The sequence below is a fragment of the Taeniopygia guttata genome, chromosome 14, assembly GCF_048771995.1.
Source record: "Taeniopygia guttata chromosome 14, bTaeGut7.mat, whole genome shotgun sequence".
NCBI lineage: Eukaryota > Metazoa > Chordata > Aves > Passeriformes > Estrildidae > Taeniopygia > Taeniopygia guttata.
The window spans coordinates 4,982,840-5,007,009 of record NC_133039.1 but is presented as its reverse complement, the minus strand read 5'-3'; the positions used below and the strand labels follow the sequence as shown (position 1 = coordinate 5,007,009).

General features: G+C 57.3%; 1 protein-coding gene and 1 long non-coding RNA gene across 2 annotated transcripts; one reads left to right on the top strand and one right to left on the bottom strand.

The window, feature by feature from the left end:
• Nucleotides 1-1,107: 1,107 nt before the first annotated feature.
• LOC140685078 (uncharacterized) lies at nt 1,108-1,795 on the bottom strand. Its single transcript, XR_012058269.1, has 2 exons — nt 1,256-1,795; nt 1,108-1,224 (listed from the first exon to the last, which is right to left on the bottom strand). It is a non-coding gene; the product is annotated as an uncharacterized lncRNA (long non-coding RNA).
• Nucleotides 1,796-16,020: 14,225 nt separating this feature from the next.
• Nucleotides 16,021-20,846, top strand: ACTB (actin beta). Its single transcript, XM_030284578.4, has 6 exons — nt 16,021-16,153; nt 17,600-17,728; nt 18,023-18,262; nt 18,783-19,221; nt 19,556-19,737; nt 20,099-20,846. Exons 2-6 carry the CDS (start codon nt 17,606-17,608, stop codon nt 20,240-20,242), a joined length of 1,128 nt encoding a protein of 375 aa, XP_030140438.1. The 5' UTR covers nt 16,021-16,153; nt 17,600-17,605; the 3' UTR covers nt 20,243-20,846.
• Nucleotides 20,847-24,170: the final 3,324 nt, after the last annotated feature.

Here is a 24,170-nt window from a genome sequence, read left to right as displayed (position 1 = left end):
CCCTGCAAAGAGGGGCTGGATCTGACCTCCAGCTCAGCTAACCCGGTGTCTGCTGGTGTGAATCCCCACTGTCCCACAGCTCCCTTCGCTCCCCAGTGCTGACAGCCTGGCTTTGTCCGTGGGCAAATGGCCACAAGGAGGGCTCAGGGCCGGGGGGCTCTGGCCAGGCTGGCTGCAGGAGGGCCCTGGGAAGGCAAGAATGCAGGCAGGGGGGCCGCCCTGAAACCCAAAACCTCGGCACAGGGGCCCTGCTCTGGGCGGCTGTGGGAGGCCCCGGGCTGTGGGCAGTCGGTGCTGGGGCTGGGGGGGCTCTGCAGCCCTCCCTGTAGTGAAGGTGCTGGCAGCCCCCTCCCCAGCCCCTCCTGCCATCCTCCAGAGGGAGATATGCACAGCCATTCCCAGCTGGAAATGCAGGAGGAGAACACCCCACTGATGTGAGGTTGGGGTCCTGGGGAGCAGAGCAGCCCCTGGGCCTGGGTGGGTGCCCCAAAACTGGCTGGACTTTGGGCATCCTGGGGCAGGCACCGGGCAGGGCCAGCCTGGGGGTCCCTGGGAGTGGCAGGGGTGGCTGTGGCTCTGCAGGACGAGGGGAGGCCTTGCTCAGTGGGCAACCCACTGCAGCCTGTGACTCCTCGTGCCGTGCGTGTTGGCAGGAGCAATCTGGGCACAGGCTGTGTGCAATGTGCACGTTGGTGTGTGCAATCCCTCGTGTGTGCCTGCAGCTCCGTGTGTGACACACACGTTGTTGTACACGGGCCGTGCACAGCTGCATTTTGCCATGTTCAATGCCACGGGCAGGGCGCACCTCGGCGTGTGCACGTGTGTGCAATCCCACAGGCCATGTGTATGTTGGCGTCGTTCATGCAATTCCTTGTGCACCAGGCGTGCTGGTGTGTGCAATCCCGTGCAGTGTGTGTGTGTTGGGCTGGGATTTCAGGCGTGCTGGGATCACCCTGGAGTGCCTGTGTGCAGTCTGCACCCTTGGGGTGTGTGTGTGTGTGGTCACACGTGAATCATGTGCATCTCAGCATGCGTGATCCCACACCCAGCACGGACCTTGATGTGCATGAAGCTGCATGCAGCATGTGTGATCCCCTCATCTCTGGCCTCACATGCAGCCTGTGCAACTCACCGTGCATGGCCTTGTGTTCCACAAGCATGTGTGAATGTACACCTCGATGTGTGTGTTCTCACATGCAGCATGCACCATCCTGTGTGCAGCACCTGCATCAGTGTGCACGATCCAGTGCAGCACGTGCATCAGTGTGCACAATCCCAAGTACAGAATGCATCTCGGTGTGCACAATCCCACGTGCAGGGTGCATCTTGGTGTGCATGATCCTGTGTGTGGTGTGCGAGGTGCATCTTGGCATTCATGAATCCAAGCACTCTGTGCATCTTGGCATGCACGACCCCACGTGCAACATGCAGATCGGTGTTCACAATTCTGTGTGCAGCACATGCATTGGTGTGCACGATCCCACGTGCAGGTTTCATCTCGGTGGTCACGATTCTGTGTGCAGCACATGCATCAGCATCCCACATGCAGGCTGTATCTTGGTGTGCACGATCCTGTGTGCAGCACCTACACTGGTGTGCACGATCCTGTGCAGCACATGCATCAGCATGCACGATCCCATGTGCAGGTTGCATCTTGGTGTGCATGATCCTGTGTGCAGCACATGCTTCAGCGTGCACGACAGGTTTCATCTTGGCATGCACGACCCCACGCACAAGATGCCCCTCGGTGCCCACCGCCCTGTGTGCAGCATGCGCGGTCCCGGTGCGCGGTGCCTGTGCGTGGTCCCGGTGCGGGGTCCCGGTGCAGTCCCGGTGCGCGGTCCCGGTGCGCGGTGCCGGTGCGGTCCCGATGCGCGGTCCCGGTGCGCGGTCCCGGTTCGCGGTCCCGGTGCGCGGTCCCGGTTCGCTCCCGGTGCCCGGTGCGGTGCGCGGTCCCGTGCGCGGTCCCGGTTCGCGGTCCCGGTGCGGTGCGCGGTGCCGGTGCGCGGTCCCGTGCGCGGTCCCGGTTCGCTCCCGGTCCCGGTGCGGTGCGCGCAGTGCGCATCCCAACAGCACCACCCAGCAGCGCGGCCGCGCTCTGCAGCGGGAGCGGCGGAAGGACGGGCAGCGGGAGACCGGCAAAGCGCGGAGCCGGCGAGGGTGGGGTTTGTGCCCGCCCGGGGGCGGCCGGTCCCCGCTGCGATGGGGGGACCCGCGGACGGGTCGCTTCTCCTTGGGCGCTGCTCGGGAACCAGAGCTCTGTGCTGCAGGATTTGAGCTCAGGGTGGGAGTGGGCAGCACAGCGCGGGGAAATGGGTGCCCCGGTGCCACCAGATGCCTGCTGGTGAAGCCACAGGCTCGGTGCTGCTCACGCAGACTCCAGCTTGTCCGTTCAGGCAGGTTCACCTTGCTCTGAGCTGACAAAGTGCTGCTGTAACCGCTCACTCCATCACTGATCCACATCGTGGTGCCCAGGGACAAGAGACCCCACACGACCCTCTCAGCATCACCCACCTCAATCATTCTTTGTGGCTTGGAGAGCCCCGGGCCCCCACACGGACCTGTCCCTCCCTTCAGCCCTGGGGACGCTGCACACCCCACGGCCCTGGACACGCCTCTGGTGCTGCGAGATGTCACCAGAACATTTCCAATCTTTTATTGCTGGGGTGAATCATTTACTGGGGCAGCCAGCTGTTGTTATAGGATACGTGAAAGTATAATGTGAGCTACTTCCTATTTTGCAAGGTAAAAGAGAGAGTTTATTTTCTGACTTTAACTTTTATACCTTTCCAAAGGTGACAGTGGATTGGAGAGTGCATGGGTCACCTCTCCAAAGACATTGGACAAACTACTAGTATATCAAGTTTCTCTACCCTTATGAAGGAATGCAAAACAATATATTGTTTACAGAAATTGTGTGAGAAAGTTTTTTTAACAAAATGTAAACTCAGAAGGCTTTAGAAAACTTAAGAATCAAGGTAAAAGCAGCCTGTCTGCAAAAGCCTGGTGCCAGCTGAGCACAGCCTCCCCGAGAGCGTTTGGAGGTGTTTACCCCGTTGTGCGGTGGGGGTGCCACCAGGCTGATTCCCTCCTTGGTCAGGAGAAGGCTTCAAACCTCCAAGTGCTGCTGTGTCCCCATGGCGAGGTGACAGAGTGACACAGGCACCTGGACCAACAGCCAGGCTGTCTCCTGGGCAAGAGCAGATGTCACTTCCTCACACCCCGGGGCGTTTGCTGCCTGTGACGCAGTGCGGGTGACTGTGCCATGCTGCGGGCAATCCTGCAGGATGAGGAGCCCTGGTCACCCCCCTCGGGCTCAGTGAAGTGCCCCGGGGCGCAGCAGGCAGTCAGCCCTGCTTCCTCTGCGGGGAAATCAGGCAGAGCCAGGGCTGGAGGAGATGGCATGGAGGGAGCTCAGGGATGTCCCATGTCCTGCTCCGGGTCATCCCTGGAGCCATCCTGCCATGAGGATGGGACCAGCGCCCAGGGCCGGTGTCTGGAGGGGCTGGAGGTGCCTTAGATCGGTGATGGGTTCTGTGATACCCGTCCCACGGGCAGCACACAGGCTTTGCCCACCCAATCCCAGCTACATCCATACATCGGTGCTCAGGAACAAATTCTTTGCAGAAAATGAGATTTTGCCGCCCGACCAACTGCGGTACTACCGCACCGGGTGCCAAATTTTATTTTCCCCAGGGTGTGCATTTCCCCGCTGGCTCTCGGTTGGGAGCAGGGCAGCATCTCCCCAGCCCAGCGTGTCCGGGAGCAGCCCCGGGCCCACCCGGAGCTCCGGGACCGGCGTGGCCGGGGCAGAGCCGCTCCCCCCGCGCAGAGCGGAGCGCGGAGAGGAAATCGCCGCTGCCGGAGCTGCGAGCGCTGCCGGCCTGGGGATGACTAAGTTTGGCAGTGCTACCTGCTGGCTGTTTTTCCTTTTATGGAGGATTTGAGCGAGCCGCTGGAGCGATTCCCCGAGAGAACCCGAAGGGATCCACCCCGACCTTGGGGATGGGCACGGCCGGGTTGGGGAATGGGCGGCTGGCGAGAAGGGTGAGGTGGTGAGACGTGGGGCGGCGCTCGGCGGGTGGAGGCGGGGATGGGCCCCCCTCGCCCATCCGGACGGGGCACCCGAATGTTTTCACTTTCTATTTTAAGGTGCTGGGCTCTGGCTCCCAGCAGAGGCCTGGCCCGCGGTGCCAGCCGGGCACCCTCCGTGCCACCCGCCTCTGAGGCCACCCTGCATCGCACATCCGGCCCTGCGTGGCTTTCCCACGGTGATGGGGTGAAGAGACAGCTGAAAGGGGATGTGTCCCTGCAGGGGGACACTGCTGCAGGGGTGGGGGACTGCTCAGGGACGTGCTGTTGCAAGGTGACAGCATTGCAGGGGACATACTGCTGCAAAGGGACACTCCTCGGGTGTGGGGGCACAGCTCTGCATCCCAGAGATGCTCCTCGGTGCTGAGGTGGAAACGGGGCATCCCAGCCTCGGAAAGTCCCCAGCTGGTGAGAAAAGCAGAGAAAGAGAAACAAAAATAGCACCTTTCAAGTGTCTGCAGTGGGGTGGCTTGCAGGGACAGGACTGGGCTTTGGCCAGGCTGCCTCAGCGCCCAGGGCAGCTGTCCCACAGCCCTCAGCCCCTGTCGAGGGGCTGGGACTGGGCTCCTCAGCTGTGTCCTGCATTCTTAGCATTATTCTCCTTTTTTCTCCTCCTCTTCCACCCCGGGGACAGCTCTCAAACCTCTCCATTTATGGACAGGAGGTTAGGTCAAGTGGGAGGGTGAGGGGACGCTGGGTCCCTGGGGAGGGACAGGGGTCCCACGTGGTGCTGGGAGCTGGGAGCACCCCTGGAGGTCACAGAATGATGAGGTGTGGAAAGTCGAGGGTCACCTGGGCACTGCCTTGGGATCCCCATCATGATGCCCAGGGCCACTGGGACCCCCACCCAGGGTGGTGGCTGGGGTCACCCATCCCCCCAGGATGCTGGAGCACCCTGAGCTGCTGCAAGCAGGAAAGAGGCCCTGCAGGTGGGGAGGGTTTTTTCCCTCTTGTTTTATAATTTTTTTTGAAGCCAAAACCTGCCAGTTTGGGGGTGAGGCTGCAGCAGCTGCACCCCACCCTGGGGTGGCTGGATGTGTCCCTAGCCCCAGGCTCTGAGGAGTCACTGGGGCAGGGTGAAATGACTCCGAAGCCACTCCACATGATGAAACATCCTGACTCATTCTAATCATTAATATTATTAAAAAAAAAATAAATAAAGAAGAAATTAGTCAGACAGCAGTACTCTGCCATTGGGTGGTGACAAAGTGGCTGCTTGGGGTTAGGTTTTTGGGGTGGATTTCCCCCCGGTCTATAATAACACCTTGGGGTGCTGCTGACAGCAGTGAGCTGAGGGAGAGGCAAATACCCGAGGAAATGTGCTGCTGGGGACCCTCCCACTCTGCCATGCTTTAAAGGGCAGTACATGCAAACCCTCCCTGAGCCCTGGGACTCCCAGGTGTCCCCTGGCTGGGGGAGGACAGTGGCACCTTGTGGGGAAGGCTGAGATGAATGAATATCAGCTGGTTTTTGGTGTCTTAACCAGGCCTGCAGCCCCCTGGGCAAAACTCTGTCCCCATGGGCTGGGGGAGCGAGGGAGGGACCTTGGGGACTCATCCCTGCACCCTGTGGGGCTCAGGGACCCCTCCCCAGCTCCTGGCTGACTCAGCCATGCGGGATTCCCACAGTTTCCGTCAGGTGCTGCCTGGAGTAAATGGGGGAAGAGGTTTCACAAGCCCTGGTAATTAATGCTAATTACAGAGCAGCGACATGGGAAACATTTCTTCCCCAGGTGTCCTTCCAAAAATGGTTCTGTGCAGGTGTGGCACCATCCTTCACTTGTCATTAGCACTGCTCCGCCTGGGAGAAGGTGAAGCCTTCGAAGGCTGGGACTGTGGGAACGGCGGGACAGGGGACAGAGGACAGGGGACGGTCCCCACAGCCCCACAGGCGCCCGGCCCGGCTGCTGGCAGCTGGGTTTGGCTGCAGGGCAGGGCTCATGCAACCCTGGGTCAAGGCAATCCATGGGGAAAAAATACCCTCCGACCTCCTTGAGCAGCATGACTCCTCCTGGCAGCTGCTGGCAGAAAAATAAAACCATGGAGAAGGGGCTTGGAGTCCTTTTTTATTATTTTTTTTTTTTGTGGCTTGGTTCTGCTGCCTGCATTGGAGGGACAATGACATCCCCCTAGGATCAAGGGCTCATGCTGAGAGGGGTTGAGCTTCTCAGAGGCTTGAAAAAGTTAGGCTGAAGGGGTTTAAAACCCCTTTTCATCTTTGTTTTTCTTCTCCTCACCGGGCTGCTCATGCTCAGCCCCCCCAGGTGTGAAGTGTTATAAATAAGGTAAGGTGAAGGTGGGCTGGGAGACCTGAGCTGCAGAGCCAGCTGGGATGGGCTGGGGAAAGCCTCCCCTGCCCCAGAACATGCTGGCATCTGCAGTGCTTGGGTTGTAGGAAATCTCTACTTCCCTTTATCTGGCTGGAGAAAAGGAGTTACAGGAGACACAACTGGGCAAGGTGTGGAGGAAGGGACCACTGTCCTCCATGGCCACAGTGACCAACAGCTGGACTGACAGCAGCAAAGAAACGGGGTAGAGGTGAGGAAACTCTTTCCATGCAGACTGTGGTGTCTTGATCCCTGAATCCTGATTTTATGTGATTTTTATGGAAGATGAGCAGTGGGAAGCAGCTTGGATGTGATGCAGTGATGCCAGGGTGGTGGTAGTGTAGATTTTAATGGGACAATCAAACACTCTGGATGGTTGCAGGGATTGACAGCTCTGTTGGTGTCCCACAGCCCCATTTTGTTGTTTAAAATTAGTCTTTGAATTGTGGGATTTACATCTCCACCCTAGGATGGTTTTGTCCTCATTGCCTTAAGCTTGGGACTTTTGGAGCAGAGGGAGATGAAGAGGTTGGTCCTTCCCTGTTTGATGAAGAAGAGCGTATCCCAGGCTGGAAACATATTTATTCAGGAGTGGAAACAATGTCAGAAGACTTGGAAAAAGCTCACAGAAGAGGAAATCAGATGGGATTAAATCCACCCAGAGCCAGTTTCCAGGCCATTTCCATGCTTCTCCCAGTCTAGGGGCTGTAGGTGCTGCAACTCCCTGTCCCCTGGCCAGCCAGGGTGGGGACCTTGTGACAGAGCGGGGCTGGCAGGCAAAGCCTCATTCCCACTGGGCTGGTGAGCTGGGAAACCGGTCCTGGCACAGGAGAAACCTCCTCCTCCACAGGCTCAATGGAGCTGTGACTGTCTGTGGGCTTTTTAAATCATCGGGACTTTGCTGAGCTGATTCCTTTTTGATGTGTGCAGACTTCTCCCTCTGACTTTTTTCCCTCGCAGCAAGGGCAGCTGCTGTGTGCATCCCAATGGATGGGGCTTCTCCCACTGCTCTGTCCTCTCTCCTGTCTGAAGGTGGGGAGGAAAAGGGCCACACCAACCCCAGTGCTCCTGTGTGCCAGCCAATTCCCCCAAGGATGGTTGCTTTAATGAGATGTCACAGCTAATGAGTCTGCTGGCAGAGTGCTCCTGGAGAAACGTGCTGGGAAATGGGAACGCAGCAAGTCTCAGCTTTCCAGGCTCTGTCCCATGCCAGGGATGGGAATCCATGGGAGCCCCTGGGTGAAGGACCTTGTGCTCCACCCCAGCAGTAGCCAGGAGCAGCTTGCTGACAGCCCACTGCCTGCTCTCTATCAGGATGTGATTGGGCCAAGTGAAAGGAATAAATTCATCCCAAAAAAGTGGGGTGGCCAACAACGCAGCCAAAGCAAATATTGTGAGCTCCCAAATACACCAGGCACCAGTGCAGGGTTCATTAAGCGTGACTGGTGATTTATGGGAAGAAATTCATGCTACTGGTGGGCTCATCCTGCACTGTGAGACCCTCCTTGCCCACAGCCCAAAAAAAGAACATCAGGCTACCAGCAGATCCAAGGCTCTCCCTTACAGCAGCTGGGCCTGAGAGGCACCTCAAAATCCCCCTGATGAGTGAGCATCCAAGTTCCCTCTACCCCAGCACATGGAGACTGGGGGAGCTCAGAAATGTTTTCACTGCTGAGCACGGAGAGTTCTCTTGGAAGTCATTCATGCCCTGGAATCTGCTGGGAATTAACCCACAAAAGTGACAATGGGAGGCTGGGGAGGGGGCTCCTGTCCCTCATTGTTCCTTGAGCTGATGCACAAGGGAGAGGAAATACAGAGCTTTTCTCTCCCTGTGCCTGCCTCAGGAGCGGGGTGCAGGATGATGCAGGGTGCAGGATGAGCAAGGGTACAGGATGATCCAGGGCACCATCCCATAGGAGGGCACCCCCAGCACTTGTGGGCAGAGGAGGGAGGAGATAATTTCTAAGGTATATTCCTGGTGAATTTAGGTTTACAAAGCCCCGGAGGAGGGGGGAGGAGGGCCTCAGCTGCTCTCTGGTTTCCGGTTTCTGCTGTCTCTTGCTCCAGCTGGTTACCGCAGACAGGGCCAGGTTTTGCCATTTAAGGCTGATTTCCCCAGGCTGGGCTGTGCGAGAGCTGCCTGGGAAGGTCCCTCAGCCACTCACTGTTAATTAAAATGTGTGCCCAGAGAGATGTGGGTCTTCTGGGGAGGAGGGAGAACCCTCACTCACCATCTCACCATCCCTTTGTCTTCTTTGGCTGCTCTCCACGGCAGAGGGACGAGCCAAGGAAGGAGTGTGGGTTCATCTCTGGAGCGATGTGCCCGGTCTTGGTGGGCAGGACAAAACCTTTCTGGTCCCAGAGGTGACAGAGGCTCTGGTCCCACTGCTCCAGCCCTGAGTGAGGGACCTGAGCTGAGCAGTGCCAGGGTGGAGCTGGGACACCCTTTGCCCTGCCAGGCTGTTGCCAGGACCGAGCCCAGGCCGTGCTGGGGCTGGAGCTGCCCCACACTCTGGGCTTCCTCATTCCTGTCACCACAGCTGCTTGCTTTTTATTTCCTCTTGCTTATCCCCATCTGCCCCAAGCTCTTGCAAAACACGAGCAAGGGTTCCCAGAGAATGAGATGTGCTTTGTAGCCCTCTTTCAGCCTTGGGCAGTGATCTGGGAACCAAAAGGAATCTGCAAAGCCCCATAGGAAAATCACTCCCTGTTTTTCTCTGCATGCTGACTTCCCTCTTCTATGGGCTGAGAAACTAAAGACAGTGGCCACTCTTTGCATCCACCTGAGCCCCACCAGGGCCCTGGTGGTCTCTGTACCCACTTGGCTTCTTCTGCTGCTCTGTGCTCCAGCAGTGGAGGAGCTCTGGAAGCCACCTCTGCAACCCCACACTGCTCTGGCTCTGGCATGGGAAGGGAAGAGAGCAGAATGTGGAAGACTTAACCCCGCTGGAGGAGGGAGAGGTGTGTTCATACCCCACCCTGCTCATACCAGCAAAGGCTGCCTGGGGACACCTGGGCTGGGGAGTCCCCAGGGCTGTGCCATTGCTCCAGTAAGTGCCACCTGCAGGTACTCGAGGTACTCATGGCACTCAAGTGCATTTTTAAAATACTCTCAGAGCTGATAACACCTCTGCCGCTCCAGAGAGGCTCAGTGCCTACCCAGGCACACATCACCCACGTGGGACAGCAGAGTGGGCATCCCAGGGTGGCACAGGCACCCGGGAGAGCAGAGTTCTGCAGTCCTCCTCAGGAGCAGGAGGGAACCTGACAACTCCCTCAGCCACCTGAGTCTCACCAGTTTCTTTCTGGACCTCACCCCACAGCCCACCTGTGGTGGAATGAAGATGGATGTGACCTCCCAGAGCAGAGCAGGTGAGGAGGGAGCTGGGTACCTTAATGAGTCAGGGGAGTGACAGCCAGTGCCTGGCACCCAGGGCTTTGGTTTGCCTTTCTCCTGAGATCTTATCACCGGCCAGCAGGAATGTGTGAAATGAGCCAAACAAAGCACGTGTGGAAATACTGTCTCGAGTGAGGAATGGAAACTTTGGGGGCAATGGGCTGGGAGGGAAATGAAATGCAGGGGGGGCTTGGTGCCTCTGCACCTGGGCTTTGAGGTGGTGCTTTTCTCCTGTGCCCAGTCTCTGTGTGAGTGGACTCAGAGGGATGATATATTTGCAAAATTGCTGGCTTGTTCCCAGGTTTGATGCAGATTTCGATGTGAACTGGACCAGGGGGACTGGCTGGGATGAGCACCACCCTACAGAAAGCCTGTGCTCCCTCCTTCCCCACTGCCAGCCCATCGTGAGTGGCATCACCCCACTGCTGCCCCAGCCATGAGGACCACAAACAAGCCTGGCACCAGCCAAAAACCACCTGGCCCTCCTCCCATGCACCTGCTCTCCAAGGTGGGGGGAGAGGGATGGCCACTGAATTTCAGTTCTGGTGGCTCCGTGAAAGGGCTGAGTGCTGTGTAAGTGCTGAATCACACCTGTAGGTTTATTTAAACCCGGAGGAGTGGATGGGGCATTGACCAGAGCAGGTCCCACTCTGTCACTCTCTCCTCGCCTGGGGAGAGCCGCTTGCGTCACGGCTCAGCACCGGCTGTGCAAACAGAGCCGGGGGCCAGCCCGGGCAGGGATGGGGCTGGGACGGGGCCCGGAGCAGTTCCTGGGTTCCTCTGCATCCCTCCTTCTAGGAATGGGCAAACCCTGCCTCGCCCATTCCTTCCCCGAGCATCCCTGTGCCTGCAGGGACGGGAGCTGCTGCAGCTGTGGATGTGGGGGGATCCCCACCTTTGGGTGCCCCCACAGCAGCACCAGCACAGTGGTCAGACCCCTGTGTCTGTCTTGCTGCTGGAGTAAAAGGGGGCTTATGCCCCAAACCCAAGCCAGAGTTATCTGCAGAGTCACAAGTGCTTCCCTTCCCCTGGCATGGGCAGGAGAGTCACCCTGGCTGAGGGCAATGGCCGGCCCTGCTCTCCCTACCTCTGTTTTGCTCACAGAAAACAAAGGCAGCATTATTCCCACTCTCTCCAAGGTAGGAGAGGTCACCTCTGTCAAAAGCTCGAAGCCCCTGGATGGAAAGTGCCATTAGCCCGCAAAGATCAAAGCGAATTTCCCGGCGTGCTTGCCTAGCCCAGGATCTGTTTCATTTCCTTGGTACCGTACGAGCAGAAAACTCCATCCAGCTGCTCCCCTGCCTTTAGCATCAGAGACCGAGAAAAATCAATTCTCAAAGTAATTAAGAAGCAGTTGAAAATGCACAGTATGTCTCGGCATAGTGCCATGTAACACCTGTGGGAGGCTTTGCCAGGACAGGTAACTGAACTCCAGGGAGCATCCTTAGGGAAAAGACCCCTTGGAGGTGCATCATGGTCATTCAGTAGCATGGGGGTGGTGTGAGTGGGGCCAGAGAGCTGAGACAGGCAGAAAAAACCCAGGGAGAATCAGCTTTTTCTCTTCCCCTTCTGTTTTTAGCTGGAGGAAATATCCCCTGAAACTGATGCCAAGCCTGGCTGGAGGGAAGAAGGGCTGCTCCACCATTCTGTGTCTCTGCAGGGAAGCTCCAGCACAGGATTTAGCTTACACCTGTCCCGTTGCTGTGGCAGAAGTGGGCTCCAGAGATGCCCAGGGTAGGGCTGAGGCTGGGCATGGCCTCAGGCTCCGGCTGTGCCGGTGTAATCGGTGTAATCGCTCTGTGCTGCAGAATGACCTTGGGCTGAAAACAATTCCACACTCAGGCCTCACAGGCTGTTGCTATCAAGGTCAACCAAAACAGCCCCGGCAGCACGTTTAAGCAGTGGGGGAAGGGAGGGCTTTGCTCCGCTCTGGCCAGGCCAGCTCAGCCCAGGGAGGGTGAGAGGGTGGCAGGGCTGTGGGGCACCAGGATGGGGCTGGGCACCGCCTGATGGATGCTGAGCTGGCTGCCCACAAGGCTGGGAATGGCATCTTGGCCTCCTGCTGCCTGTGTGAGCTGGGAAACCCTGGGGCCAACATCAGGATGTGGAAATGCTGGCACAGGGGTCAGCTCAGGGATATGCAATGAAAGGGCTGGGGAAGGCATGGGGGCACACAGAGACAAGGCCGGAGAAATAGGTGGAGAAAAATCTTCAACCCCTCCAGCAAAGTCCACTTATCAGGGACAGCAGGCTGTAAACCAGGCACGTGTGCCCTGCCAGCACCTTGGCTACCTGGGCAGGGCTGGGCCCTTTCCAACAGCCTTGGCAAAACCTGGCACAGGTGGTTTGTCTGTGCCTTGAAAATGGAAAATGGGGGATTGATACAGTTTTCCAGCATGATACAATGGAATGATTTTCATTCCTTGTGCACGGGAGGGATGCTCAATGCACTGTTAGCCCATCCATGCAGATGCAGCAGGTCAGGGGAGAACACCCTTGCACGTGGAGGTCTGTGAGGGGAAAGGCTGTCTCTCTGGAAAAGGACTGATAGATCAGAGAGAGCTCAAGGATCAATACAAAGGAGCAGAAACCTCGGGGAGGGGGTGTATGAGAGTGGAGAATGATGCTTAAAGGGGGAGAGTCGAGTCTGCAGCTTGTCAGGGATGAGCTGGCATCAGGGATGCAACACAGCGAGCCAGGAAAATGTCAGGGGCTGTTTTGCTTCAGGTTTAATGCTGAATATGTTCCCATAAAGGGAGAGGTGGGGGCTGCAGTGAGGCCCCCAAACATCTCCAAAGGGAGTGAAGGGCCTGGGGTTGCTGCTTAGATTTTACCTCTTGCAAATTCCCATTTCAGCTGATGCTGCAAGGAGAAAATTGAAAGAGGAAGGTGCTGAGATAGTCCCTGTGCCTGTGAAACAGGGGATGTGGTCAGCACCTTTCCTGCTTCCCCTTGGGGAGCGGGAAGCGAAGGGAAAGGCAGTGCTTCAAAAAACCTCCTTGATTTTTGTTCGAGGGTGATTCAAACAGACTGTGGTTGTTTCAGAAGTTTCTACCTCTCTTCTCATTGTCAAAACAGCAGGAGGGAGAGAAGGGAGGCCTGAGCACATGACAGAGTGAGAGATGGAAGAGCTGGCATTGAAGGGGATGTGCAGAAATCCAAGCCAAAATTCCAAGTCCAAAACTTCCCAGGAATATTTCCCCCTCTTTGACCCTCCTCTCCCCAAAAGCGTGGCAGATGCCATCCCTGCATGGGCACAGGGCTTCTGCACTAGGGGAAGGGCTGGGAGCAGTGAGAGGAAAGCAGAGCTCACACACTGTCCCACGAGTGCAGCGATTCAAGCCCAGCCATATCAGCTGGTGAAGGGCAGGAGGATCCTCCCCTGCATAGTTTTGTCCAGAGTCGGTGTGAGCCAGGCACCAAGGACGAGCAGGGAGACATGAAGCAAAACACGGGAATTTGGGAGCTTGTGATGTCTGCCCGAAGGTAACACGACAGCTGGGAAGCTTTTTGCTTGGTTCCCCTTTCTCTCCTCTCAGCTCTTGCGACATCCCAGAAGAGAGATGAGAAGAGAGCCCCAGCCACGGCCGGGAGGTGGCCTGGCCCATCGCACAGCGGTGAGCATGGTGACCAGCTGGTGGCTTTGCTGTCAAGGTGTCTTCAGCCTGGGAGGAAGTGGTGGCACCCAGCCATGTGCTGGAGGCCACATCCTGCCGTCCCACCGAGGCCAGACCTGGCTGCCCCTAACGCCGGGAGACACGAGGCCGGTGCTGCTGCCCTCCGGATGCTGGCAGGTTGATTGCCTTCTGATTCAGTCCAATAATCAAGAGTAATTGCCTGGCAGCTCCCTCCCTGCCTAATGGGCTGTCTCCCACCGTGGCTCCCCAGCCTGGCTCCACCCAACCTGCTCACAGGGATGCAGCAGTGCAGCATCCCACCCGTCTCATGCATGCCCCATCCATCTGCCCAAGTCACCCATGAGCCCTGGTGGCCTCTCCACCTGGCCCTGACCTGATGTTCCCATCACAAATCCATCACCCCAGTGGTACTGCTGGACTTTTTCCTGCTCTATCAGCACATTGGTGGACCACGCTTCCCAGCTGCGAGGGCCATCAGCTCTACCCATGCCTTGTGGCTCCCCTTATTTGACGTAAAATCTTCTAATTAATAATCAGCCTTTTCAAAGTGGAATACAAACATTAATTAATTCCCCATGAGGCAGGTAATTAACAGCAATGACTCCCATTTTTCTGCCAGGGAAGCTGCGATGGGGAGATCTTGCACGATCCACATCGAGGTGACAAAGGAATGATCGGGCAAAGGCAGCTCTGCTCCAGCATGGCCCTGCAGGAACCCTCGGCTGGGTCCCCTTCCACTGGGGGCTTCCTGTGGGGACTCTCCTGGGCTATCTCTCCTTTATCACTGTGGCCATCTCCAGTGAGGAGGGGATGGCACAATCCCAAAGTGGCCTGGCAGGACACGTCCATCACTGTGGCCATCTCCACATGGTGGGGACGGCCTGGTCCCAAAGTGGCCTGGCCATCACCATGGCCACCTTTGCCCTGTGGGATGAGGCATGGCCCTGGGGTGGCCCAGAAGATCCCACAGGTTTCCGGTCCCTCTGTACCACCCCCTCCAAAGCACCCACCTGGGTGCAGCTGTGGTGCTGAATTTTGGGCACCTTCACCAGGACAAGGCACTCCTGGGGAAGGAGATGCCATCCAAAGGAAAAGGGTTTCTCTTGTATTCCCATCCATGCCTGGTGTCCTGTTGCCTCCCATCCCCCCAAATAATTGCAAATCTCCATCTCAACAAGCTTTTGCAGGTTCCTCCTGCTGCTCTCCTCCTTTGTTCATCCCACAGCAGGAGTAATGAAGGGGGGTGAATAATGCCTGGGACCCCTTCAGCGAGACCCACATGGGCAGTTTGGGGAGGGAGCCCCATCCTCATCCTCACTGTGATCTCTGCAGCTCCCTGACGACAAAGAGCTTGCTGGTGTGGCCTGCAAGACCTTGACTGCAGGCCTGACTCCTGTCTCTATGATGCTGGACAAGGGGTATCCCATGGAGATCAGGCATTTTGAGCCTTTTTTTCACCAATAATTTTTTTTTTAACCTGTCACTACTGTTTCCAAAGGGCTGAGATTACACATCCAAGGTCCCCACGCTGAAGTCTCTGTGCTTCCAGCCGGCAACAGATTGCGAGTGGCTGCTGCTACTTTACTTACAGGACTGCTTAATTAACTTGATTAATCAGCCCGTGTTCGCACAACACTCTGGAGACGCAAAGCCCTCTGCTTGCTGCTGCCTGCTGCTCTGCGGCCGCTGCCCTCCCCTTTATTCCCAACCACTGCTGGATGGTCACAGGCAAGAAGGGAATTGCAGAAAGGCAGCCTGGGCTGGAGCAGCCACGTCTCCTACTCCAGCAAGGTCTGGATCAGAGGACAGAAACAAATATTGCTCAAATCTGACCAAACCACTGCTCCCGTGGTGTCCCCTGCCAGCACGGGGCAGGATGGAGAGCGGGGACCAGCGTCCCCAGCTTGACTCCACGCGTTCCCTTCTCCCCGGTCCCGCTGCCACCGTAGGCACACGGGCTTTAACAGCGCTCGGTGACGCCGGCGGCGTTCCCGGTTGCCCGGGCGGGTCCAAGGGCCGAGGGCCTGGTGGCGGCTGGCAGGAGCCTGTCACCGCCGCTTGCTGACATCAGCAGTGAACTTGGCCCCGCGTCCCGTTCGTCCCGCTCCCGGCCGGGGTCACCGGTGCCCGCCCGGCCCAGGGGTGCAGGTGACGGCCGCTCCACGTGCCGGGCGGCGGGCAGGGCGAGCAGCGGCCCCGGGACCCCGCACCGCGCTGCGCCCGGGGGCTGCACCCGCCCGGCTCCCGGTGAGGCAGGAGCGAACGGGCCGGGACCCGCACCCGCCGGGCTTTGTGTGCGGGCTGGGGTGGGGGGGCTGCACGGGGGTAGCGGGGCAGTGCAGGGACACACGGACACGGGCAGGGCCCGGTGCCCGGTGCTCGAGCAGCGCAGCGCCCCCGGGGCCGCACCCCCACCCCGGCCCCGTTCTCTCCCCCCCCCCCCCAATATTTTCCCCCCTGTCGGGGCGGCGGGGCGGGGCCAGGCCTGGGGGGCGTGTCCCGGCGTGGCCAATGGGAGCGGCGCACTCCGAAAGTTTCCTTTTATGGCGAGGCGGCGGCGGCGGCGGCCCGATATAAAGCGCGCGCGGGCGGCGGGCGGGAGCCGCCGCGAGCTCTGCCTGCCCTCACCGCGCGCGCGCCCCGCTCCCGCCGCCGCCGCCTCGCGCCCGCCCCGGCTCCGACCGCGCCAACTCCCCAAAGGTGAGAGCGGCACCGCGACACCGGGGGCTGGGACGGTGTGGTAATGTTACCGAGAGCGGTAACGAGGAAAGGTTGTTACGGTTCTCGGTGTGAGCGGGGTTGTTGGGGCACGGCGCGCCCTTTGTGCGCTGGCGGGGTGGCGGCCCCGCGGCGCGCTGCCGCGGTTGAAGGGATAGAGGCGCAGCTCGCGGTTTAAGGCCGCGTTCGGGGGTGATGCTTGCGGGCGGGGGTCGCGCCCCTGCCGCCCGCGGGGCTAATCCGCCCCGTAAGAGGATTGCTGGTGCGGGCGGCTCGGCTGCTGTGTCCCGGCGGCGGCGGCGTGGACGGGGGCGCGGGGCTTTGTCTGCTCGGCGGAGCCGCCCGTGCTGGGGTCGGGGCCCGGGGGCGTTGTCCCCCGTGAGGAGGGGCGCGGCCCCCCCGCCTCGCACGCAGGAATAGTCGTGCTGGCTGTGGCTTGCGGGGAGGGGGCGGCACCCCCGACACGGGGCGAGGCTTTGGATCGGAACAATGCGGGGCTGGGGGCGCAGGGGGGACCCCCCGTGTGCCCGGAGCGCAGGTGCAGGCGGGCTGCCCGCTCCGGCTCCGACTACACTTCCCAGGCTGCCCGTGCGGGGCGGCACATGTGCGGCAGCTGCCGCCGCCCCCCCGCCACCGGATTATACCGGAGCCGCCGGGGCTGAGGCTGGGCGGGCGGCAATTGCATAAGACGCTGGCTCTAATCTGCCCGTGGTGCCGCCGGTCCATGGGGCAGAGCCCCGGTCACGCTTGGCTAGTGAACTGGGCGTGGTGGCCAGCGCTTGGCCAGCTGCGGTTCCTTATAGAGGCTGGCTGAGGCTTTGGGGTTGTGCAGAGGGGTCGAATACCGCTGGCACACGGCGGGCACCGGGCGTAACCCCCTTAGGCTGGGTGGGCGCGTCAAGCCCCGCTGACTGGCACATGGCGGGGCTCGGAGCGGAGCACCGGGCGTGAGCGGCGGGGCTGTGCGGAGGTGTTGAGCCCCGCCAGCCGGCTCGAGGTGGGGCACCGGGCGTGCCCGGCGGGGCTGTGCGGAGGCACCGAGCCGCGCCGGGCGGCACACGGCGGGGCGCTGGGGTGTGGCGGCCACGCCCGCCCGCTCCGGGGAGTGGCCGCTGCCGTCCCCCCGGCAGCCGGTGGCGGGCGAGGCGCGGCGCGCTCCATCCATTGCCTTTTATGGTAATAATGCGAGAGGGCGCAGGGACTTCCTTTGTCCCAAATCCGCGCAGTGCCGAAATCTGGGAGGCGTCGCCCCCTCTAGCGGGCGCCGGGCGAAGCGGAGCGGCGCCGGCAGGAAGGAAATGGGTGGGGAAGGCCTTGGCGGCATCGCCCGCGCTTCCCGCCATCGCCTTCCCCTCCCGCCTGCCGCGGGACGGGGCTCGGCGGCTGAGTGGGGATGCTCATGTCTCCTTCTCTCCTCTGCTCCCGCAGCCAGCCATGGATGACGATATTGCCGCGCTCGTTGTTGACAATGGTTCCGGTATGTGCAAGGCCGGTTTCGCCGGGGACGATGCCCCCCGTGCTGTCTTCCCATCCATCGTGGGTCGCCCCAGACATCAGGTAGGTGGCTGGTTGTCTAACAAAAGAAAGGAATTTTAGGTGGAAGTGGGTCCCCTAGAGGCAAGAAGCCTTTTTATTTGGCTTTGTACACTGGGAGGCCTGTGCACTGCAGCACAGCTGGTGGGGAATCCAGCCCCCTGCAGAGCCTTTGTGCAGCGTGTGTTGGAGCAGCTGACTGGATGCCTCTCCTGATAGAGGGATGACAGCAAAGTAACAATAATTAGCAACTTAGCTTTGGGTAAAGGGCGTTATCCACTCTTCAGCTGTACTTACCACGTGGTGTTTGTTCTGCAGGGTGTGATGGTCGGTATGGGTCAGAAAGACAGCTACGTTGGTGATGAAGCCCAGAGCAAAAGAGGTATCCTGACCCTGAAGTATCCCATTGAACACGGTATTGTCACCAACTGGGATGACATGGAGAAGATCTGGCATCACACTTTCTACAATGAGCTGAGAGTAGCCCCTGAGGAGCACCCTGTGCTGCTCACAGAGGCTCCCCTGAACCCCAAAGCCAACAGAGAGAAGATGACACAGGTATGTAGAACTCAGCAGCTTGGAGCTACAGCAGCTAATTGCTGCAGGCCACCTCTCCTCTTCCATGTTGTTCTCTCTCCTCCTTCACCACTATTCTCCCTTTTGCCATCTTTACAGGGTTTTCCTTTCCTGACCTGAGTCTCCTCTTTGCTGGACCTTGACAGGTTTTGTTTGCTCTTCTAAGCTGGCTTTCTCTGAGACTGAACTAGCAACTTGTCTAACTGCTGTTTCTGACTAGGCACACTAATCCATTTACAGCTCTTGAGTGACTCTACTGTAGTTTACTTGGCATTTGTTTTGTTCCTTGCTGTGATACGTGGATGGGTCTGTGGCAGTGGTGTCCCTGCTCAGGCAGGTGTGGGTGGAGACCAGATGAAATAAGCATGGACTTTAAAGGGAAGTGTAGAGATGCCCCTTATCTAGGGGGGATAAGTAAGACCATTTGCATGGACTTGGTATAGGCATGTAGCAAGAACCCTGTATTTTGCTGTTGACTCAACTCATCCTTTTCTCTCCCTAGATCATGTTTGAGACCTTCAACACCCCAGCCATGTATGTAGCCATCCAGGCTGTGCTGTCCCTGTATGCCTCTGGTCGTACCACTGGTATCGTGATGGACTCTGGTGATGGTGTTACCCACACTGTGCCCATCTACGAAGGCTATGCCCTCCCCCATGCCATCCTCCGTCTGGATCTGGCTGGCCGTGACCTGACGGACTACCTCATGAAGATCCTGACAGAGAGAGGCTACAGCTTCACCACCACAGCCGAGAGGGAAATCGTGCGTGACATCAAGGAGAAGCTGTGCTATGTCGCCCTGGATTTCGAGCAGGAGATGGCCACAGCTGCCTCTAGCTCCTCTCTGGAGAAGAGCTACGAACTCCCTGATGGCCAGGTCATCACCATTGGCAATGAGAGGTTCAGGTGCCCCGAGGCCCTGTTCCAGCCATCTTTCCTGGGTAAGTCTAGCTTTCCTAGGATACTCTGTTTGCCCCCTTTATGTTCCTTCTGTGAAGGGTGACCTGGAGACCGTGGCAGTGAAGTACCATATTTTACTGCTGGTCTGTAGCAAGGCTTGTGCTGCCCACCAGTCAGCCTCACTTCTTAACCAGCTTAAAGGTGTTTGAGGGACTTGGGTCAGTAGAGCCAAAGATAAGAGTCTGTCCCAGCCATGGGTCTGTAGTGCCTTCCTGCTGAAAGAACTGCTGGTCTCTTAGTTGCCTGTAGTATCCTCTTAGGCGTTTTTGACTTAATCTGAGCCCTTGTTGACTTGAAACTTCTGCTGCTTCACAGGTATGGAGTCCTGTGGTATCCATGAAACTACCTTCAACTCCATCATGAAGTGTGATGTGGACATCCGTAAGGACCTGTATGCCAACACAGTGCTGTCTGGTGGTACCACAATGTACCCTGGCATTGCTGACAGGATGCAGAAGGAGATCACAGCCCTGGCACCCAGCACAATGAAAATCAAGGTAGGATGGAGTTGGGGGAACATCTCGACACCCATGTTTGGCTGAAATATGCAGCACGTGTGGAGGGTGGGCAGTATGCTGGAGTCTTGCTGGAGAAGATAGAAACCATGTTTGTCTGGAACAGCCTTAATGGCCTTGGGCTGGACAGGATGGCACCCACCCAACTGCATGAATAATGGGATTAAAGACAAGACTGACTGCAAAGGAGGGAGGTGGGTGTGTGAGGTTGTGTCTTGATCCTGTTTGGACTTCATGGTATCTTGGCCAAGGTTAGATACGGGAATTAGGCAGCTCCATCTCGCAGGGCCGTGTGTGGGCTGTGGTGTAGCTGTGTCTGACTGGTTCCTCCTCTTCCTTGCAGATCATTGCCCCACCTGAGCGTAAATACTCTGTCTGGATCGGGGGCTCCATCCTGGCCTCCCTGTCCACCTTCCAGCAGATGTGGATCAGCAAGCAGGAGTACGATGAATCCGGACCCTCCATTGTCCACCGCAAATGCTTCTAAACCGGACTGTTTCCAACACCCACACCCTTGTGATGAAACGAAACCCATAAATGCGCATAAAACAAGACGAGATTGGCATGGCTTTATTTGTTTTTTTTTTTGGCGCTTGACTCAGGATTAAAAAACTGGAACGGTGAAGGTGTCAGCAGCATTCTTAAAATGAAACATGTCGGAGCGAACGCCCCCAAAGTTCTACAATGCATCTGAGGACTTTGATTGTACATTTTTTTGGTTTTTTTAATAGTCATTCCAAATATTATAATGCATTGTTACAGGAAGTTACTCGCCTCTGTGAAGGCAAAGCCCAGCTCGGAGGGAGTCCACCAGTTACAGCTGGTGTTAGGTTATAATTGCTTGTCTGTAAATTATGTAACCCGACAAGTGTCTTTTTGTATCTTTCCGCCTTAAAAACAAAACACACTTGATCCTTTTTCTCTTCGATTTGTCAAGCAAGCAGCCTGTGTTCCCCAGTGATAGATGTGAATGAAGGCTTTACAGTCCCCCACCGGGTCTAGAAGTGGTGCCAGTATGTGGGGGAGGGAGGGGCTACCTGTACACTGACTTAAGACCAGTTGAAATAAAAGTGCACACCATAGAGGCTTGACTGGTGTTGGTTGTTCATTTTCTTTCTTCTCATGCCATTTTTTGACAGTTGGTCCCTGCTTGGATCTCACCCTGCCAGGCTACACAGCTCTGCTATCAGGCTGGGGGGGATGCTGGTGCTTCGGGGCACGAGGCAGATGGCTCTGGGTGATACGGGGAGGGGTGGAACTGAGCCTGCCAAACCTGTGAGTCTCCAAAGTTGCTGTGGGCTGGAGTTCTCCAGATACTGCCATTGTGTGCAACAGGGAGCTGCTGGAGGAGCTGGCCTTAATGGGGAATTAATTCACCTGCATCTTCCCAAATGTTCTTCTGTGTGTGTTTCCCTTCTCAGTGTTTGTCTTGTGCTGGACGGATGGAAGCAAGTGGCGTGTGCTGATCCATAACAAAGCCACAGCAGCTGCCTTCTTCCACCAAGGTTCCTTTGACTAGTCCTAGTCTGCAGCTCTACATGGGGCAGTGTCCCTGTTTCTCCCTGCTGCAGGTACCAGAGCTTGCCTGTCCTGCTCCCAGTTTGCAGGTTCAGGTAGGGAGACTCATACCTTGGCAGTGTGCTGGCTGGGTGGAGCAGCTTTCAGGTGAAAGCAAGAGAAAGTCCTGTGAAGTGGAAAAAACTGACTTCAGAGAGCAGGGCTGCTGGAGTGTTACATGGGTGGGGCTGGGAAAAAGGTGCAGGGAGGAAGGAGGAAGCTTTGGCAGGGTGAGTGACACCTCCAGCGCTGGCACCTGCCTCCAGCCCAGCCTTTGCCAGGGAGGTTTTGGGCTTGCTGACTCTGTACCCATCCTTTGAGCTTCCAAGCCCTCTGTGAAGCTTCAGCCTTGTTTAGTCAACTCTGCTGGTTTTGTGGAAAAGAGCAGGGGTGACCCTCACAAAGCTGGGACCCTGCTGGCTACAGTGATGGCCACAAGTCCCCAGAGCTGGAGTCACATCTGGAAAGGAGACAGAAGATTGAGGCTACGGGGTCAGGACGCAGGAAAAGCTGAGCCAGGTAACACTCCTGCCAGCTCAGAGACCAGACCTGGGAGTGTATTCAGGAGTGAAGCTTCCTAAGGCTCTGCCACCCTCGCCTGCTTTTGAAGAGCTAATGTCTGTGATTGTGTCATGCTCCAAGCAGATGAAAGGTGGGGAACAGGCTCTAGTTCCTCTTTAATCCTCTGCCGGGCCTGCTCCTGCTCTGGCATCATACTGTGTTCAGGGTGGACCTGCCGGTTTCTGCCCTTCATCTCCCCAGGCTCCCTCCTGGGTGCAGTGGGAGCCTGGCAGGGCTGGAGGTGCGGATCCTGGACCGAGCTGATGAGTACTGGAAGTGCTAGTTTGCAAGAGAGGAGGTGAAACAGGTTGGAGCAAGGCCCAAACTGGGCTTATAACCTGAGGTCTTGGGGAAACGGGGTGAGGAAGAGGTAATGGCAGCTCCTGGGGAGGGTGCTGGTGGGAGTGGGGTAGGAAAAAGGCCAGCAGCCAAGAAGAGATGACAGCAATAGGGAAATGGGGTGCTTTTCCTCAGCCTCTTCTGAAATAGCCACTGATCGCTGTGGGAAAATGTACTGAGACACAACAGGAGAAACTGGTGATGGTGAGAAACCTGTGAACAGCAAAATGCCTGGGGCTGAGAGCAGCTCAGGTGAGCAGAGGTATGGGCACAGAGAGACAGATGCAGAGCTGCTGGACACAGGGCAGTCGGGATGATTTTCATGCTCCACAGCCAACCAGAGGTATGCTGCTAGTTAACGCTTGGCAGGGCTTTTTCTCCTTTCTTCCCATTTCACTTGGTGTTTTGGGTAACCAGCCCCTCAGTAAAATGAGGCTGAGCCTTCCACAGCCCTTCCTGATGCCTGTCCAGCGTGAGGCCATGGTGTGCACAGCCACGCTGCAGGCTGCTCCAGCAAGGCTCCATTTATCCCTCCTCTGGGACGTTACATGCTGGAGAAAAGAATGTGGTGCTGGGCAGGGACAACTGCAAGCATTACTCACTGCTCCCAACTCCAGTGAACACGGGGGAGCCCAGAGTGGTTTCTTCTCAAGAACGTCGAGTGCTGGAAGAGAGGGGATTTTTTAAAGCACAGTTTCTCTGCCATGGAGTTTCAGAGGGCTCAATTCACCCCTCATTGTTTCACAGAGGTGGGGAAATGCTGAGAGGCCTGTCAGGGAGGGGAGTAGAGAAGCCATGTCCTGGCTTTGTTAGACTAAAAGGAGAAGTTGTGTAGGGAATAATCAGTGATCTATCTCCTCCTCTTCTCCAGCACACAAATAGCCAGGGGTTGTGGGGAGAGCAGAAACTTTAACATGTCCACCCATGGGCCAGGCTGAGTGTATCCCCCTGTCTGGCTCAGCCACGGTTATGTTCCAGGATTCCTCAGGCTGCAGAGACAGCAGGATTGGCTCTAGATCCTTCCAAGGCACCCAGCCCTGTCCTACCTCCCTGTAGCTGCCCCAGGAGACATGGCTCAGCTCAAGAGAGCTGAGCAAACATATTTTACACCCTTTCTTCCCTCAGAGTTCCCAACTTTCCCTCCTGCTGGAGACAGTCGCTGGCACCTCACCTGCAATTAGCTGATGACCTGGAAAGTCACCTCACTGAGCTGCTTATGGAATCAAGCCACCGCCGGGAATTAGTGATGTCCTTGGCAAAGGAGATGGTTGCAGCTCTCGGGATTTAGCCCTGAAGGGCCTCATTGTCTCTCAGCTGTGTCAGGGACAGTTGACCAGAAACGGTCCCTGGATGGGGAGGGTCCTGTGCTCTCGTTAGTGAGCACGTGCTCCTCCAGGAGAGGTGCCAGCTGTCTGTGTGGAAAAATCCCAGGGAATCTCAGAGCATTCAAACTCAACTGGCCTCTTGGCAGAAGTCTCCTTGGAGGATGCAAGGCACCAGCTTTAGAAAATGGCCATTCCAAGGTACCCATTCGGAGATGGGTCTGTGGTATTGGCTGTGCTCAGAGGAAGAGCGCTCTTGGTCTCCGAAGTCATTCTTTGCAGGACTGCTGACCTGGAGCCTGCCCTGACTTGCATTATACCCATCTGTAATCCACTTTAGCAGGCCTTACAGTATTAAAACCTATCAGGGATTGAGAATCACTTCCAGCAGTGGAGCTAGCAATCCAGCCAAGCATACCGAGTGCTGTGGCTGCTACAGCATGGCTGGGCTTTAGTCAAGCTGACAAAAAGATGTTCAGGCTGTATCGGTCTTAAGAAGAATCAGAGGAGACAACTGAGGCAAGACTTTCCAGAGGAAAAAACATCAAATCCCCAGGACAGACTGGCCTTGAACGTTAAGATATTTTGTTTTAAAATACCTTGATAGTGGTATTAATTTGTTTGCCTTTCTGGACT

Bases quoted from the DNA above. Each gene is read 5' to 3' on its own strand.
- ACTB (XM_030284578.4), top strand. From the start codon at position 17,606: ATGGATGACGATATTGCCGCGCTCGTTGTTGACAATGGTTCCGGTATG. The intron at 17,729-18,022 runs GTAGGTGGCTGG...TTTGTTCTGCAG, and splicing joins TGGGTCGCCCCAGACATCAG to GGTGTGATGGTCGGTATGGG. The intron at 19,222-19,555 runs GTAAGTCTAGCT...GCTGCTTCACAG, and splicing joins GTTCCAGCCATCTTTCCTGG to GTATGGAGTCCTGTGGTATC.